Here is a 16,306-nt window from a genome sequence, read left to right as displayed (position 1 = left end):
TAGTACATCCACCATACAGACACATACGTATGTCATGTAAGTTCTGAGTGTTTATAAACTTTGTTTTTAATACCACATATTTAATTATAGGTTTATATTTTCAGTTTTTAGTAATGGTTATACTTAAAAATCAGTTTGCAAAACTCCTGCAAAATTTATCGATTGGCTCTTGTGAGCTGGTACAAGTTAGCTCCAGCAAATCACTGCCTGAACATATGACACTAGTTACTGAATACTACACTGAAATCATTTTAGAAACACGAGTTTAAGAAAATGAGCCCAAAACCCAACATTCATCATCCAATAAGAATTAAAAGCAAACCTACATATACTTCAAATAACTAGAGAAGAACAAAACTGACACATCAAGATATTTGATTATAAATGTAACATATAGGTAAATCTGGACAAGTTAATCTACTGGTTGCTCTATCGACATATGTATCTATGAAAGGGTTTCAATTTTGTCTGAACAGCTGGGCAGTTTGGTATCTTGGTCCCCAAAGTCAATAACTGAGTTGGACAAAGGAAATTTACCTGGGTATCAGTTGGTCTAGTTGCTGCATTACAGTCATTGTCATCTACCACTGACATGTAAGTCCCAATGATGCATTTCACTGCTCTTAGCTGGTATCCCTGTCCACAAGTGACACTGCACTGGAAGAAGGAGGACAAAAGGTATATACAATTCAGTAAATCTTCTCTTTCCCTTACTTTCCCCATAATATTCTGCAAGAGAGAAATATTTCCATCATGGTAGGCCAGAGGGCGGGCACTCAAATAAATTAGGTCGAAGTAGGCAATCCTGCTCTGTACAAATTATACTGATTCATTATTATGATGACCCTTGGAATTATTTCTGCCTCCCATTGAAATTATATTTATAGGGGTTCAACTCATTAACTGTGAACTCCTAGAAGAAGTTCATAGTATCTCCATCATTCTTACATCTTTCACACTACATAGCAGAGTGCTGTGGCTAAAATAGGTACTTAATAGAGCTCTGTGACTTTATTTGACTCCTAGGAAATTATCCTGAAGAAATAACTGGAGTTTGCATCAATATTTTTATACAGAATGGCCTTTGCAATATTATTTATAAGAGAAAAAAAAACTGGACACCACCAAAGTATGCAACAACCAAAAGTTGAATATCACAGCATACAAGTAATTAGGAAAATAATGTAGCCACTAAAAGGCCAATTGTTAGATTATAAAAAGCAGTCTAAAAACAATAAGTAGAGGGAGTGATAACACAGAAATGGCAGACTAGGGAGCTTCAAGAATTGGTCCCTCCACTGAAGCAACTGTTAAGCTGGCAAAAACTGGAACCAACTTTTTGGAACTCTGGAATTTAAACAAAACCTTGCAGAAACTAGGTGAATGCTTAAGAAAAAAAAGAAGCCACTCAATTTTGGTGAGAAAGTGTCATGGCATTTCTGATTACCCACCTACCACACTACATATTCCTCTCAAATGTACAGGGATCTTTTTTTTAAGAGGGACCATATGTTAGACTACAAAACAAGTCTCAATATGCTTTAAAAGAATGAGATCGCACAACCACAGTGGAGTGAGGCAAGAAATCAGTAACAGAAGAAAAACTAGAAATTTCACAAATATGTGAAAACTGAACTACATACTCTTAACCAATAGGTCAAAACAGAAATCATAAGGGATATTAGAAAATACTTTGAGATAAATTAAAATGAAAGCAGAATATAAGAAAATTTATGAGATGCAATGAAAGCAATGTTCACAGGAAATCTATAGCTGCAAATACCTACAGCTAATAAAGAAAAAAAATAAATGAAGAAAGATCTCAAATCCACAACCTAACTTTACTTCCTAAGGAACTAGAAAAATAAGAGCAAACTAAAACAAACAAACAAACAAAAACAAGAAAAGGAAAGAAATAATAAAGATTAGAATGGAGATAAATAAAATAGAGAGTAGAAGAACAACAGAAAAAAATCAACAGAACCAGAAATTGATTTTTTGAAAAGATCAACAAAATTGATAAACCTTTAGCTAGAATGACTAAGAAAAAATGAGAAAAGACTCCAATTACTAAATATTAGAAATGAAGGAGGGAACATGTCTACTGACCTTACAGCAATAAAAAAGGTTATAATAGAGTACTATGAACAATTGCATGCAAATATATTAGAGAATCTAGCTAAAACATGCAAACTTACACAAATTGCCTAGAAACAGACAAATCACAAAAACTGACTCAAGAAGAAATAAAAAATATTAACAGATGTATAAGAAGTAAAATGACTGAATCATTAATCAAAGCCTTCCTCAAAAAGAATAGTTTTCACCAGTTCACTCATGAATTTTATCAACCATTTAAATAAACATTAATACCAATCCCTTTCAAATGCTTCCAGAAAAAAAAAAAATCAAAAAATAGGAGAACACTTCCTAACTTATTCCATGAGACCAGTATTACCCTAACACCAAAGCCAAAGACAACACACACACACACACACACACACACACACACACACACACACACACCAGACTAATATTGCTTATAGAGATGTAAAAATCCTCAACAAAGTACTAACAAATTGAATCCAAAAGCATACTAAAAGGATAATACATCATGGCCAAGTGGGATTTAGTCCAGGAACATAAGGCTGGCCCAACATAAGAAAGTCAATCAATGCAATACATTACATTAATAGAGCAATGGAAAAAAAACCATGATTATCTCAATTAAAGAAAAGCATTTGACAAAATTCAACATCTTTTCATGATGAAAACATTTAGAACGCTAGCAATAAAAGAGAACTTATTCAACATCATAAAGGGCACTTAGGAAAAAAAAACCCCACAGCTAACACCATACTCAATAGTAGAGAGTAAAAACTTTCCCTCACAAGATCAGAAACGTGACAAGGATGCCTACTTTCACCACTGCTGTTCATCATTGTACTGGAAGTTCTAGCCAGATAAATTAGGAAAGAAAAAGAAATATTAACAAAAGACAGGCAAAGAAAGTGGGAAGGAAGAAGTACAACTAATTTTATTTGCAGATGTCATCATACTGTACATTGGAATCCCAAGAATCCATTAAAACTATTACTAGAGCTAATAAACAAATTTAGCAACATTGAAGGATACAAGATAAACAAAAGCCCATTGTGTTTCTATACATCAGCACTGAACAATCCCAAAGGGAAATTAAAAAAAATTCCACTTACAGCAACATCCAAAAGAATGAAATACCTAGGAACAAGTTTAAACAAGGAGGTAAAAGGCTTTCTATGCTAAAAACTATAAAACTTTGCTTGAGAAATTAAAGACCTAAATAAATAAAAAGATATTACATGTCTATGGATTAAAAGATTTAGTATTGCTAAGGTGACAGTATTCCCCAAATTAATCCACAGATTCAGTGAAATTCCAAACAAAATCCTAATAACGTTTTTGCAGAAATGAAAAAGCGGATTCTCAAATTTATATAGAATGACAAGAGACCCCAAACAGCCAAAACGATATTGAAAAAGAACAAAGCTGGGGGAATCATATTTCACAATTTCAAAATGTACTATAGTGATCAAAACAGTCTACTGGTATAAGAATAGATGTATAGACTACTGACATAAAATTCAAAGTCCAGAAATAAACCCATATATGTATGGCCAAGTGACTTTCAACAAGAGTGCCAAGCCCACTCAATGGAGAGAAAACAGTCTCTTCAGCAAGTGGTGCTGAGACAACTGGATGCCTGCATGCAAAAGCATGATGTTGGAATCTTGCCCCACTCTATATACAATAATTAACTCAAAATGGATCAGTGGCCTAAACATAAGAGCTAAAACTAGAAAACTCTTTTTTAAAAAATGGTAGAAAAGCTTCATGACATTGGATTCGGCAATGACTTCTTTGTCTGACATCACAAACAAGGGCAACAGAAAATAGACAAATTGGACGACATCATAATTTAAAACCTTGTGCATTAAAGGACACTATCAACAAAGTAAAAAGGCAACACAGGGGATAGGAGCAATATTTGCAAATCATATCTCTGATAAGGAATTGACATCTAGAATCTACAACTCAATAACAAGAAAAACAAATAGATCAAAAAATGAGAAAAGGAATATTACTGAACTATACATTTAAAATGGTTAAGATAAATTATATGATGAGTTTATTTTGCTATTAACACAATTCATATTTTTTAAAAAATTGGCAAAGAACTTAATAGACACTTCTCCAAGAAAGATATATTCAAATGACCAACAAGCACATGGAAAGATGCTCAATACCTTTTGTTATTAGGGAAATACAAATCAAAACCATGGTAAGATAAATTTATCTTACTTGGAATTTTAAAAAGGGAAAATAACAATTTTGGCAAGGATATGGAGAAAATGGAACCCTTGTATATTATAATAAAAATGAAAAATTATGAAGTTGCTATAGAACATCATTTGGTAGTTAAAAAGTTAAACCCGGAGCTGGGCGCAGTGGCTCAGGCCTGTAATCCTAGCACTTTGGGAGGCTAAAGTGGGCAGATCATGAGGTCAGGAGATTGAGACCACCTTGGCTAACATGGTGAAACCCCATCTCTACTAAAAATACAAAAAATTAGCTGGGCGTGGTGACACACGCCTGTAATCCCAGCTACTCGGGAGGCTGAGGCAGAAGAATCGCTTGAACCTAGGAGGCAGAGGTTGCCGTGAGCCAAGATTGCGCTACTGCACTCCAGTCTGGGCAACAGAGTGAGATTCTGTCTCAAAAAAAAAAAAAAAAAAAAAAAAGTTAAACTCAGAATTACTATATGATTCAGCAACTCCAATCCTAGATACACATCCAAAAGAAGTGAAATCAGGTACTGAAATAAATGCCTGAAATAAATATTCATAGCAGCACTAGTCACAATAGCCAAAGGTAGAAACAACCCAAATGTCCATTGAGGGATAAATGGATAAACACATGTTGGTACATCCATACAATGGAATATTATTCGGCCAAGTACTGATACATGCTATAATATAGATGAATCTACAAAACATTACGGTATGTGAAAGAAGTTAGACACAAAAGGCCACAAATTCCATGATTCCATTTGTATGAAATGTCCAGAAAAGGTAAATCCATAAAGACAATGCAGATTGGTGGTTGCCAGGGACTGAGGGAAGAGTGGGGTGGGAAACGATTGCTTAATTCCGTGGTCCCCAACCTTTTTGGCACCCAGGACCAGTTCCACGGAAGACACTTTCCACAGATGGGGTGGGTGGGGGTGGTTTCAGGATGAAACTGTTCCACCTCAGATCATCAGACATTAGATTCCCATAAGGAGTGCACAACCTAGATCCACGCATGTACAGTTCACAATAGGGTTTGCACTCCTATGAGAATCCAATGCTGCCGCTGATCTGACAGGAGGTGGAGCTCAGGCAGTAATGCTTATCCACCCTCACCTGTTGCTATGCAGCCTGGTTCCTTACAGGCCACGGCTCATGGCCCATGACCCAGGAGTTGGGGACCCCTGGCTTAACGTATACAGGGTTTCCTTTTGGGGTGAGGAAGTTTTGTAACCAGATAAAAAAGGTGGTAGTTGCAAAACATTAAGAATATACTAAATGCCACTGATTTGTTCACTTTAAAATGGTTCATTTTGTATTATGTGAGTTTCACTTCTATTAAACAATTGTCAGAATACAGCCATAATATTAATTTAAAAAATATTAGAAGAAAATCATAAACATGTTAGCAAAAACAAATTTCTTCAGTGTAGAGGTAGAACTGGGTTTGGTTTTCTTTTTGCTGAACTACATTTTGAAAAATTTCTCTTATGAATATTTATGACTCTTAAATAACATCTTCAAAAATCTGTTCCCCTGAACTGCATGTTCAGTTAAAGGAAAAAGGGGTCTCTGATTATAAGCTGTGCTAGGAATGGCCTGGTGTGGAGACAGACAAAAAACAGGCATGTCAATTCTAATAGATGTTATATTCAGATCTTGACAGTAACCCTAAGCTGTGTTCTCCTCCTCTTATTATTCCCTAAAAGTTATACAGACATAGAGAAAAAGATGAGATTAGAAGTATAAGTGAACTCTCCCTATTAATTCAGATATGATTGGCTATTTGGACTGTGGATGCTATGAAATGGGGAAGATTCAGAAGAGTGTCCATATCAGTGAGAGAAATTGTAAGGGTGCCATAATAAAGCTGCTTCCACTTGTTGCATGCATATTTGGAAATGAAGATAGAGGCTAAAAGACTGAAGTGGCTGTGGCTGGTCAGGGTGAAGGGAGGGTCATTCTTCAAGAGATTACGTAAGTGACAGCAGACAGCTGTTCTACTTCTAATGGGAACTCAGAGTGCTACTTAAATAGTACCCTGAATGCTTTTGCTTCTATATTAGGAAGGACTTAATACCGAGAGTAGTGGCTTTTCAGATGCAAGCGTAAGGGAGACTTTCACTCCCTCCTTTAAGAATAGCTCAAGTTAAGACTGCGGAACCTACAGACCAGAGGACTCGGAGAAGATTATTTCCAAGCGTGAGGGTTTTGCAACTTTTGATCTAATTAATTATGTTTGAAGAGTCTGGTTTATTTATGAGAGGTGAGCTTTGTAATTGTGATGTTGGGAGCCAAAATATCTTTTCCAAATCTCATTCCAGATCTTCCTGCCAGAGACTCTGATGCTAGATCACCTTCTGTAACAGACCCACAGAGGCACCCTAGAAGATAACATCAGCCAGACATGAAATCTGTTGTGAATTTGTTCAAACGCTCGTGTGCTCAAGCTAAAGGGCAAAGATAGGCATGCGGGTCTGTAAAAGGGGTAATCAGCTCCAGGAGGGCAGGCAGCAATGCTTGGAAGGGGGGCAAAACGGTTGCAGAGTTACATGTGCTTGATCCAGTGCCATGGTGGTGTCCTGCATGCCACCCGGCACACCGGTTAAATCTCCACCACTGGAATGCTCCTTTGCAAGCCCTCTTCAGATAAGAAGGAAAGAATGTAGTAGTTAAGAATCTTATCGTTCAAAATACCTGTCCCCAGGGACCCGCCTGCCAGGATGCACATTCCGGCTGCTGACAAGTCTGCATAGATGTTGGCTTGGTCTCAGGGTCACACATTCTATCATTTAATCGATCTTCACCAAACTGACACCAGACCTGGCGGTGCTTATGCCCTTTTCCACAGGTGACCAAGCACTGTAATGAAAAGCGGAGCCAGTCAGGGTCATTTCTGATCAATGTGTTGTGGTTTCTGGGGTGATTTATTGATGAGTAGGAACAGGTGTGTCCTTTTCCCACAGCAATCCCTCTCCCATAGCAATTTGTAAATATACTAAGCCTCATTTTTTTCGTTTTCGTTCATTTATTCATTCATTCTATAATTATAGTCTCTGGGCCAGTTTCAAGCACAAAATAAACTCAACATAGCACCATGCTATAAAATTTGAAAAACAACATCCATAATTTTCTAGCATAGGAGTTAAGAGTGGGTAATTATAAATCAGATCAACCTAGGTTTTATCACTTACATAACCAGGTCACAAGATCTCTCTGAACCTCAATTTTCTTATCTGTAAAATGAGAATTAGTGTCTACTGCAAAGGGTTGCGAAGACTAAATGAAACAAATCCAACTAAAGCTCTTGGCACAATGTTCATTTAATAAATGTTGAACATAATCATCATTTTATCCATACTTATCGTAGAAAATTTGAAAACTATAGAAAAACATAAAAGAAAAAATTATAATGATCCCAAATCTCACTACCCAAGGATAACCATTATCAGTATTTTATTATTTTCTTTCCAGTCTTTCTCAGCAACTTTGGATTATAGTGAATTTACAGTTTGATCTCCCAACCCGCATTTTATCACATATTGTTGCAAAGGTTTGTTACTTAGTTTGAAATTATACTATGATGTTAGCTATCTAAGTAAAATTTAAACCCACTACTTATTTTCTCTTTTTTAACCAAGTAGTAGAGATTTTTAAGCAAAAGTAATTTGTTAACCTAGAACTAAAGCACTAGGTTTGCAGTTCATTTGTCCAGGAATCAGATACTGTTAATCAAATACACTGTTAATTGTACCATTTCAGGGGCATTAATAGTATCCTTTTCAGATTTATTTGATGATGAAAATAAACAGTTAATACTGCACTTGTAAGGATGGGATAAGAGCATGGATGTAAGAGCTGTAGCAGGGAAACTTTTTCTTTCCCCATATTCCTGATTTGGCCCATAAAAAAGGAAACTTCTGTTTTGTATTTCTCATTTCCCTTCTTCCCTTTAAGGAAGGCGGAGTGAGTCCCTGCTTGGTAAGAATCTCCTTGGGCTGTGTTAACAGTGGGCTATGTTAGTAGTGCGTGCTAATACTATACCATAAAAGCAAGAAAGAGGCTGCATCTTCTTTCTCTTGTTGTCCTGGGACCATCTGTGCTAAGCACTGGAGGGTTTGCCTTGTGCTTCATAAAGTAAAGGATGAAAAAGGCATAAATCTGGAATATTCAGTCTGGTCCATTTCTTTTTTTTTTTTTTTCCGAGTTTTTTTTTTTTTTTTTTCCTTGCAGTTGGATGGGTAAGTCAGAGAGGTCACTCCCTGGGGTCTAATTCTCTTATTTCAAAGTCAAGGAAGTAGGAAACCTCATGTTGACTTCAGATGTGAGCTAGTATAGCTTTATGATTAATAAATCCATGATTTCCTTTCAGTGACTTAGCTAGGGCTCAAAGAGGAGGGAAGGTGATGGACTGCAACTTCAAAATCACAACAGAAGCTACCACAGTGAGTGATCCAGCCAAGCCCAAAGTGCCTCTGAGGTCACTGGTAGACTCGTTACATCCAGTACTACAGTCATGGTGCAGGCAGAGAACTGGAGTTGTTTTCTCAAGGGAGACAAGGGAGAAAGGGAGAGGTAGGAGAAAGGTGCACAAGGGCTCGCCTTAAACAGATAGAGAGCACCAGAACTAGAATATGAGAGATGACCTAGGGGAAATAACAGCCCTCCCATATTACCTCTGACCAGTCTCCAGATTTCCACTGTGGACAAGGGAACTCACTGCACCTCTGAATGGTAACCTTCTCTTGATGTGTGCATTTGCTGTCATCCAGCACATCATTTCGGGTATTGACACAAATGGCCCTTCTCCTCTGGGTCCCACCATCACAGCTTTTAGAACACTGTAGGGACAAAAATAAATAAATAAAACTGTTGCTAAGTTTCTTATAAAGTATGCTCAAGATCTTGGCTATGTTGTCTCTTCCAGCTCTTAAGAAACAAACACACAAGCTGGCCAACACTAGTTGTTATTTTGGTGGAGATCTTTTCATGTTATCAGTTTGCTTACCAGGTTTATAATTAAAGTCAATATTAGCTTATTGACATACAAAAGTAAAATTGGAAATCGCTTGTAGAGTATGCAAAATAAATCAGTTGAGCTGTTCCACTTCTTTCAATTTTCCACACGTCATGCCCACATGAGATATTACAAATCAATCATGCTACTCTATTCTGGAAAGCTTGAATGGGGTCAGGCATTACAAATCAATCATGGTCATCTCTTCCACACAGCCTAAATGGGGCTTACACACCTGCAAGGAGCCACCATCAACTAATCAGACAGCATCCAAGAAGACTCTTTGAGTGAGAGCCAACTTACTTCAGTCCAGGCAGAATAGCGCCAGCCACCTGTGTTACATTCCCCTGAGCATTTTTCACGGTTGCTTGGTTTGGGATGACTACTGCAGAAACCATCATCAACCTTCTCGGTCTTCCCATCCAGCCTGCTATATTTGGCACAGTAGATGTCTAATGTGCGGTAACCCAAACCACACTGGGCACTACATTCACTCCTGCTGGCCACATGCCACCTATGCAAAAATAATGGGGCAAAACCAACATTTCTGTTAAAAATATATGCCTTATCTATAGTCAACTGGTATTCATAGAAGAGTTGAGTTCTTTTTTCTTTCTTAACTCAAATACCATGAAGCCCAAAGCCACAGTCAGTTACTAAAATCTAATTTTAAACCAACATATCCGCGTATTTTTCATGGTTGCCAATGTACATACAAGTCACAGAATGACAGCCAGAGGTGCTATCTTTGTGATGATTTTACCCCGATACAGTCAATCTGAAATTCAAGCTACCAAAAGGAAAAAAAAAAAATTCAAGTGTATTAAAACCTGTGTACATTATTATCTGTAAATAAAGGCTCTTAAATTCCTTGAAGACATGGACTATATTTTATACAATTCAATTTTACACTTTAAAATTAGATTTGAATCTATAAATCTCTGTCACCTTTGTATCTGTACCACCTATAATGAGATTATGGGGGGACACAGGTATTCCATATGTGCTGGCCAATCATCTGGTTCTTTAATACCCTAGGATCATGATCAGCAGTGCTTAAATTTAAAAAGAAAATAAATAATATTCTTAAATTAAATAGTATATTCTAAATAAATGTATTTAAAATACCTTAAAATGTATTTTGTTGATTAGATTTAGAAATCCAAAAAGGGTGATTTCTTTGTACTCTTCATTGGATTTCACTCTTGACTGTTCACTCTTTACTGCTCAGAAATTGGGTGGTTTGTTGGTTGCCAATGTCCTGAGACTACTTCCATGTGTACCTGTCCAGGGTAGAACTCAGGGGAAATAAAAAGAGTTCTGGCCTCATGCTTATCTTGGAATTTCTCATGAATGTCCAAAAGTAGGTCAGAGTTGACCATCTGGCAAGTAAAGTGGGCTATGGAGATTTTCCGATAGAGTGACACCGTATTTGGGGGATTTTGTTCCAACCCGGAACATGTTCAATGAGGAATTGTAAAACAATGCTTTATCTCATCCTGTCACAGTCTAGTGGGGCAAACTCTCACTTCCTTCAGGAAGTGTGGCAAAAATGTGGCCCAATTCAACAGAAGCATCTGGAACTTTCATCTGCTCTTTGATTCTTGGCTACCTTCTCTTTGCCTTTGTCACCATTTCCTTGTGGAAAGGTTATTTTCCATCCTGGATGAAGAAGGAAGGTGTCCTGCCTCCACAAGACAACACGCCAGCAGCTTAGCATGGCAGAATGGCTCAAGTGCCCCTGATAGTAACATCATCCCCAGAATCTGAGCAGAGAATCTTGAAGAGTCTATGGAAAGGGCATAGCACTGCCTTAGAAAAGTTCTCAAAATGCTACCCCCTGCTTCTTAGTCTCTCCCTGGATGGTGGTCTTCAATGTTTCATGTTCATTTAGTTCATTTCAAGGGACATAAAATACAATTATATTTTATTGCTATATTTCAGAAAACCATATTCCAAAGTGTTGTTAATAAGTAGAAACTGAGAACAAAAAGAGTAACCCTGTGTGTTTTTGTTGCAGGGGCAGTTGTGGGATTAAATAATTTTGAGAACTACTGAATTCAAAAGGTTTTATGTATTATATAACTTCTCAAGGCCTTCAAAATGTTGATCAGCATTATTAATCTCCACATGGGGAAGGAGATTCTTGGTAAGGCTTCTCAGACATACTGGTGTGTCATGGATTGTCTTTCAAAATGAGTGATCTACAACCATGTTTTTTGAAAAGCTATTTCAGAGTTTGACCAATCAGTAACAATCCTCTCTTCAGTCTTTCAGTTTTGGACACAGCTACTTGACAATAATTACTATAAATCAAGGTTATATTGACTGTCACTTTGATAGATGCAAGATAGAACATCTTATTTATAGGCTTGGTTTGTGTCTGTGTATTTTTCAGTGAACAATTTTATTTTCCCCACAATCTATACAGGCCAGTAAGATACGCATCTCAATGCTGACAAATAGGCATGAGCTTTTGGGTAATTTTAGGAATGAGCAAGCACCTGTCTAATCCTAAACTCATGGGTTTTCTTTGCATTTTAAAATTCCTAACCCTATGATCTTTACATCTACCAAAAGACCTGGACATAATCCCTTCGCCTTTTCTTTAATTAGAGGTGCTATTATTACCATTGGAGCCTATAATCTGACCTACTGTCCTTGTTTAGTCTGAGTAGAGTATATATAAAAGGTAAGTGTTAAAAAAATAGTGACTTTCTCCAAATGGGAAATTTAGAATTTAGAATAGCTTAGTATGCTAGCATACCTACTATATGAAATAAAAAGAACTGAAGCCCTGCTTACACCTAGGTATTGTAGTGTTATTTTTAATAAAAATCCAGAGGATGAACTATGGAATCAGAAAGACCTGGATGTGAGTGTCAATTAAGTGACCCTAGTTGAGTCACTTAACTTCACTAAGCCTCAGTTTCCTCATCTGTGAAACAGAGGGAAACAGAATCTATTTCACTGGGATATTTGGGGGATTGAGTGAAGCAAGGCATGTGTAGCATTTCACACATAAGGCAGACATTCAAGAAAAGTAGCTATTCCTGTTATAATTTATTATTATTATTATCATTATCCTTGGTGTTTCATTCTCCAACCAAGTTTTAAGTATCAGGTAATTCCACATAAATCAATGAGCAGAAATCTATTTGAGATCTTTTGCATCATTTTACACAAAAACTCATGGTTTCAAGGGTATCTTTTAATGTATTAGCTTTGTAAGCACTGTTTACATTTTATGTCTAAAGGCTTCCAATGCAGGAGAAATTTTGGAGAACATCACATAAGCCAGCATCATCCCAAATTAAATAGTGGCTCACTTTGGAATCTGCTCAAAGTGAAAAATATTTTTTCAAAATAACAGCTCAAACATTATCTCCACCCTCAAATTGGTGCTCCATGGGTAAACTTAAAAAGAGGGTTCTTAAATAATTATTTATTTTTATGATCGCATTCAATTATTCACAGTGCTATGTATAAATTCACCATCTTTGTGATCATAGGAGCACACTTAGCACTGCAGGCAGGAGTTCTGCTGTATCTATAGTTATCATCGGAGACTCAACCAGTCCCGTTCTCATTCAATCAGTGGAGAAAAAACAGGTAAGGGGTTCCAAGCAAGGTAGGGAACAGGGATGGGGCAAAAAAACTCATGGGAATTATTTCTTTTCACAAAGGAAGAGAAGCTACCCAGAATAGAATCCATGAGTACCACTCATCATTATAACTGAATTAAGAATAAAAACAACTTTCTCCTAGGGTTTAAGCACAGGATCTAGGTGCAGACTAACCACATTTAGATTTCCATCACTCCACTAACTAGTTGTGTGAGCTTGGGCAATTTGCTTAATGACTCTCAGCCTCTATTTTCCTTATTTGTAAAATGGTCATAATAATAATATATAACGTCGTAATGTTTGAAGAATTGGTAGCGTATTAATTATATTAACAGGAAAATAGATAATATAAGAACTATCCTGTTAGTAAAAGAATATTAATAGGATAATATATAACTGTTAAAAAATAGTTCTTAGTAAATGGTTGACTCTATTACCATAACCATTACAGAGTACTGGGGAATATAGTGATAATTTGATATAAGGCTACTCAGAAAATGTCACCATTCTCAATTTATTAAGGTTATGCCTCAAGGAATCTATCCAACAATTCATTTTCCCCCCAAACTTTAGTGATTAATTCAGTTTAGCAGTTAATTAACTAATTATTTTTTCCTGAATAGACTTTAACTTAACTCAATTGCCTGAAACAATGGGTTTATATGGACGCTATCTACAACAAGAATATTGCCTAGTATAAATGTCTGCCTTTTAATGTCTTCTTGGTTTTTTTTTTCACAATGACTTTTGTCAATATATTTTGGCAAGTCAATTTCAGTAGGGCAATGAGCTAGAAAGTCAGTGACACTGGGTAGAGGCTAGACAGATCCTGGGCTTTGAAGTCAGAGCCTCCAGTCAGAACTGGCAAAAATATGACTTTCATACCATAGCTCCTCTCACTCCCATGGCAGACATTAGTAGTCAATCTCAGAACTCCTCTGTTTTCTCAGAGCCTCAAGTAGGCCTTATAATCTGCCCTAAAGCACTACAGGCAGCCAATACCCTTTGATTGGATTTGGCATTGTAATATGGAACCTTCAAAATGCTTAAGCATTTACTTTTCGGCTTACAAATGGCGAGACCTTAACACATTCCCATACTACTCTCCACTGAATTTCCCTTCTTAAAAGGAGGATAAAACAGCAACTCACCTTAACTGCATTTAACTGTCATACAGACTATACAATGCAAGCACCGACTACTTAATATTTCAATATGACGCAGTCAACCTTGCAGGCAAACAGAAAAGCTTCAGAATGCTCTACCCACCCAATATTTCCTGCCTTGGATTTTACACTTTTCTTAAACGCAGAATTGTTTGAATATCTCAGACATCTGTATATACATTTTCTTCTTGTTTCTTCCATGATGCTACCTTAGTGCACTGCAACTGTCATGTGTGTAGGAGTTCTTCTACTAGGAGGTATACACTCTAGGTAGATATAGGTCATTATGGGTACTTTGAGGGACGAGGTTCTCCTCCTTTTCTTTTGACTTTCAAAACTAGTTTTCACATACAATGTGACTCAATCATAATGCTAATACCTACCCAACAAGTTGTGAGGATCAACTGAGAATGTTTTTTTTGGCAAGTGCCATACTCTATTAGCTATTTTTAATTCTTAAATGAATAAGAAATCTGCACATGTATGTCTTGGATAATCAGTTCCAGAGGGATGGAGAACTGGTTAAGGCTTATTTCACTGAAACACAAGAAAGGGGAACTAAAGACCAGCATCCCCTCCTTTTGCTTCTCCTGCTGGGACCTCCTGCAAGACTCTCACAATTCAGTAATAAAGGTCTTGAGAAAACAGTGACCCACCTCAGGTCACAGTCTGTGCCGCAGGGTTCAGTAATGGGTCCAGGCTGGGGCAGCCGATCGCATCTTTGATCAGAAACAGTAAGCTGATCAGATTCCCTGGTGCAAACAAGTTTTCGTTTCCGTTCCCCTAAGCAGAGAGGGAAAAAAAATTATTCAGGGAAAACAATCTATTCCATAAACTATTTAGACCCTGGATTGGCAAGCATTTTCTCTAAAGAGCTAGATAGTAAATATCTTCAGAGCATATGATCTCCGTTACACTATTCAACCCTGACCTTACAGGGCAAAAGCAGCCACTCAAAGTCAATACATAAACAAAATTGGCATGGCTGTGTTCCAATAAAACTTTATTTGTAAAAGTAGGTAGCCCGGGCGCAGTGGCTCACGCCTGTAATCCCAGCACTTTGGGAGGCTGAGGTGGATGGATCATCTGAGGTCAGGTGTTCAAGAACAGCCTGGCTAACATGGTGAAACCCATTCTCTACTAAAAATACAAAAATTAGCCAGGCATGGTGGCATGTACCTGTAATCCCAGCTACTTGGGAGACAGAGGCATGAGAATTGCTTGAACTCGGGAGGCGGAGGTTGCAGTGAGCTGAGATTATGCCACTGAACTCCAGCCTGGGTGACACAGCAAGACTCCATCTCAAAAAAAAAAAAAAAAAGAAAAGAAAAAAAAGAAAAAAAAAGTAGGCGGTGGGCTGGATTTGGCCTACGGGCTGTGGTTTGCTGACTCCTCATTTAGACAAAAGAAAACAAAATAAATAACATATGCTATGACTACTAAAACCATGCCTCTGGAAAATTACAATGGCAGAGGTGATTTTTGCTTGGTTTTACACGTGTACAAAAATTTCTTAGGATTAAGAAACTAAAATTTCCTGAATCTCTTAAAAAGTTCAATTTCCCAGTCAAAAATAATCAGACACATTCAAAGAAAAGAGATTAGAGAATGTATGCAAATAGAAGAGTTTTCAGTTTGCATGTATTTGGCTGTTATTAAAAAAAAAAAAAAAAAAAAAAGATAAAAAAACTTCTCAAATCCCCAGAACTCAAATTCAAAGCAGATACCTTGGCAGGGTTTACTGCATGCTTGCCACGGCCCATGACTGTTCCAGTAAAACTGCTGAGGTTTATCTTCAATTGGAATATTGAAAGAATAGCGTACATCGGGGTTGTATAACTTTCCCACCGACAAAACCTAGAATGTGTGGACAAAACAGAAAGGAAGTGGGTGGGCTTGGTGATGCCAAGCAGAAGAAAAGTGTGGTGGGCTCATGGACAAGTTTTCACCTGAAGCAAAAGTTCTTGCTCAATGCGATCTGTTGAGTTAATTCTTTCTACGGCAGTCTCGGATCCACTGTACTCTACCACAGCATTCCCAATGCGGATTTCCCTTTTGGCCATTGTGACAACAAAGTTTCCATTTAGCAAGAATTCACCTTTACTGCTTGATAAAGCTGTAGGTGAGGAAAGAGAATAATACATTGATCTGCTGTCAATGACTAGCTGT

General features: G+C 37.2%; 1 protein-coding gene across 3 annotated transcripts in view; it reads right to left on the bottom strand.

Annotated features, from left to right (window-relative positions):
• The window catches only part of ADAMTS9 (ADAM metallopeptidase with thrombospondin type 1 motif 9), a 174,601-nt gene that overhangs the window by 92,325 nt on the left and 65,970 nt on the right, over positions 1-16,306 (bottom strand). For all 3 annotated transcript variants that reach the window (XM_009200388.3, XM_003894219.5, XM_003894220.5), the window contains 7 exons: positions 16,087-16,253; positions 15,865-15,994; positions 14,794-14,920; positions 9,649-9,859; positions 9,005-9,169; positions 7,026-7,190; positions 538-657 (listed from right to left, as the gene is read on the bottom strand). In XM_009200388.3, coding sequence (XP_009198652.1) covers positions 538-657; positions 7,026-7,190; positions 9,005-9,169; positions 9,649-9,859; positions 14,794-14,920; positions 15,865-15,994; positions 16,087-16,253 — 1,085 coding nt within the window. The remainder of the gene's footprint in view (positions 1-537; positions 658-7,025; positions 7,191-9,004; positions 9,170-9,648; positions 9,860-14,793; positions 14,921-15,864; positions 15,995-16,086; positions 16,254-16,306) is intronic.

Source organism: Papio anubis, chromosome 2 (assembly GCF_008728515.1).
Source record: "Papio anubis isolate 15944 chromosome 2, Panubis1.0, whole genome shotgun sequence".
Lineage (NCBI taxonomy): Eukaryota > Metazoa > Chordata > Mammalia > Primates > Cercopithecidae > Papio > Papio anubis.
This window is presented reverse-complemented; position numbering and strand designations above follow the sequence as displayed.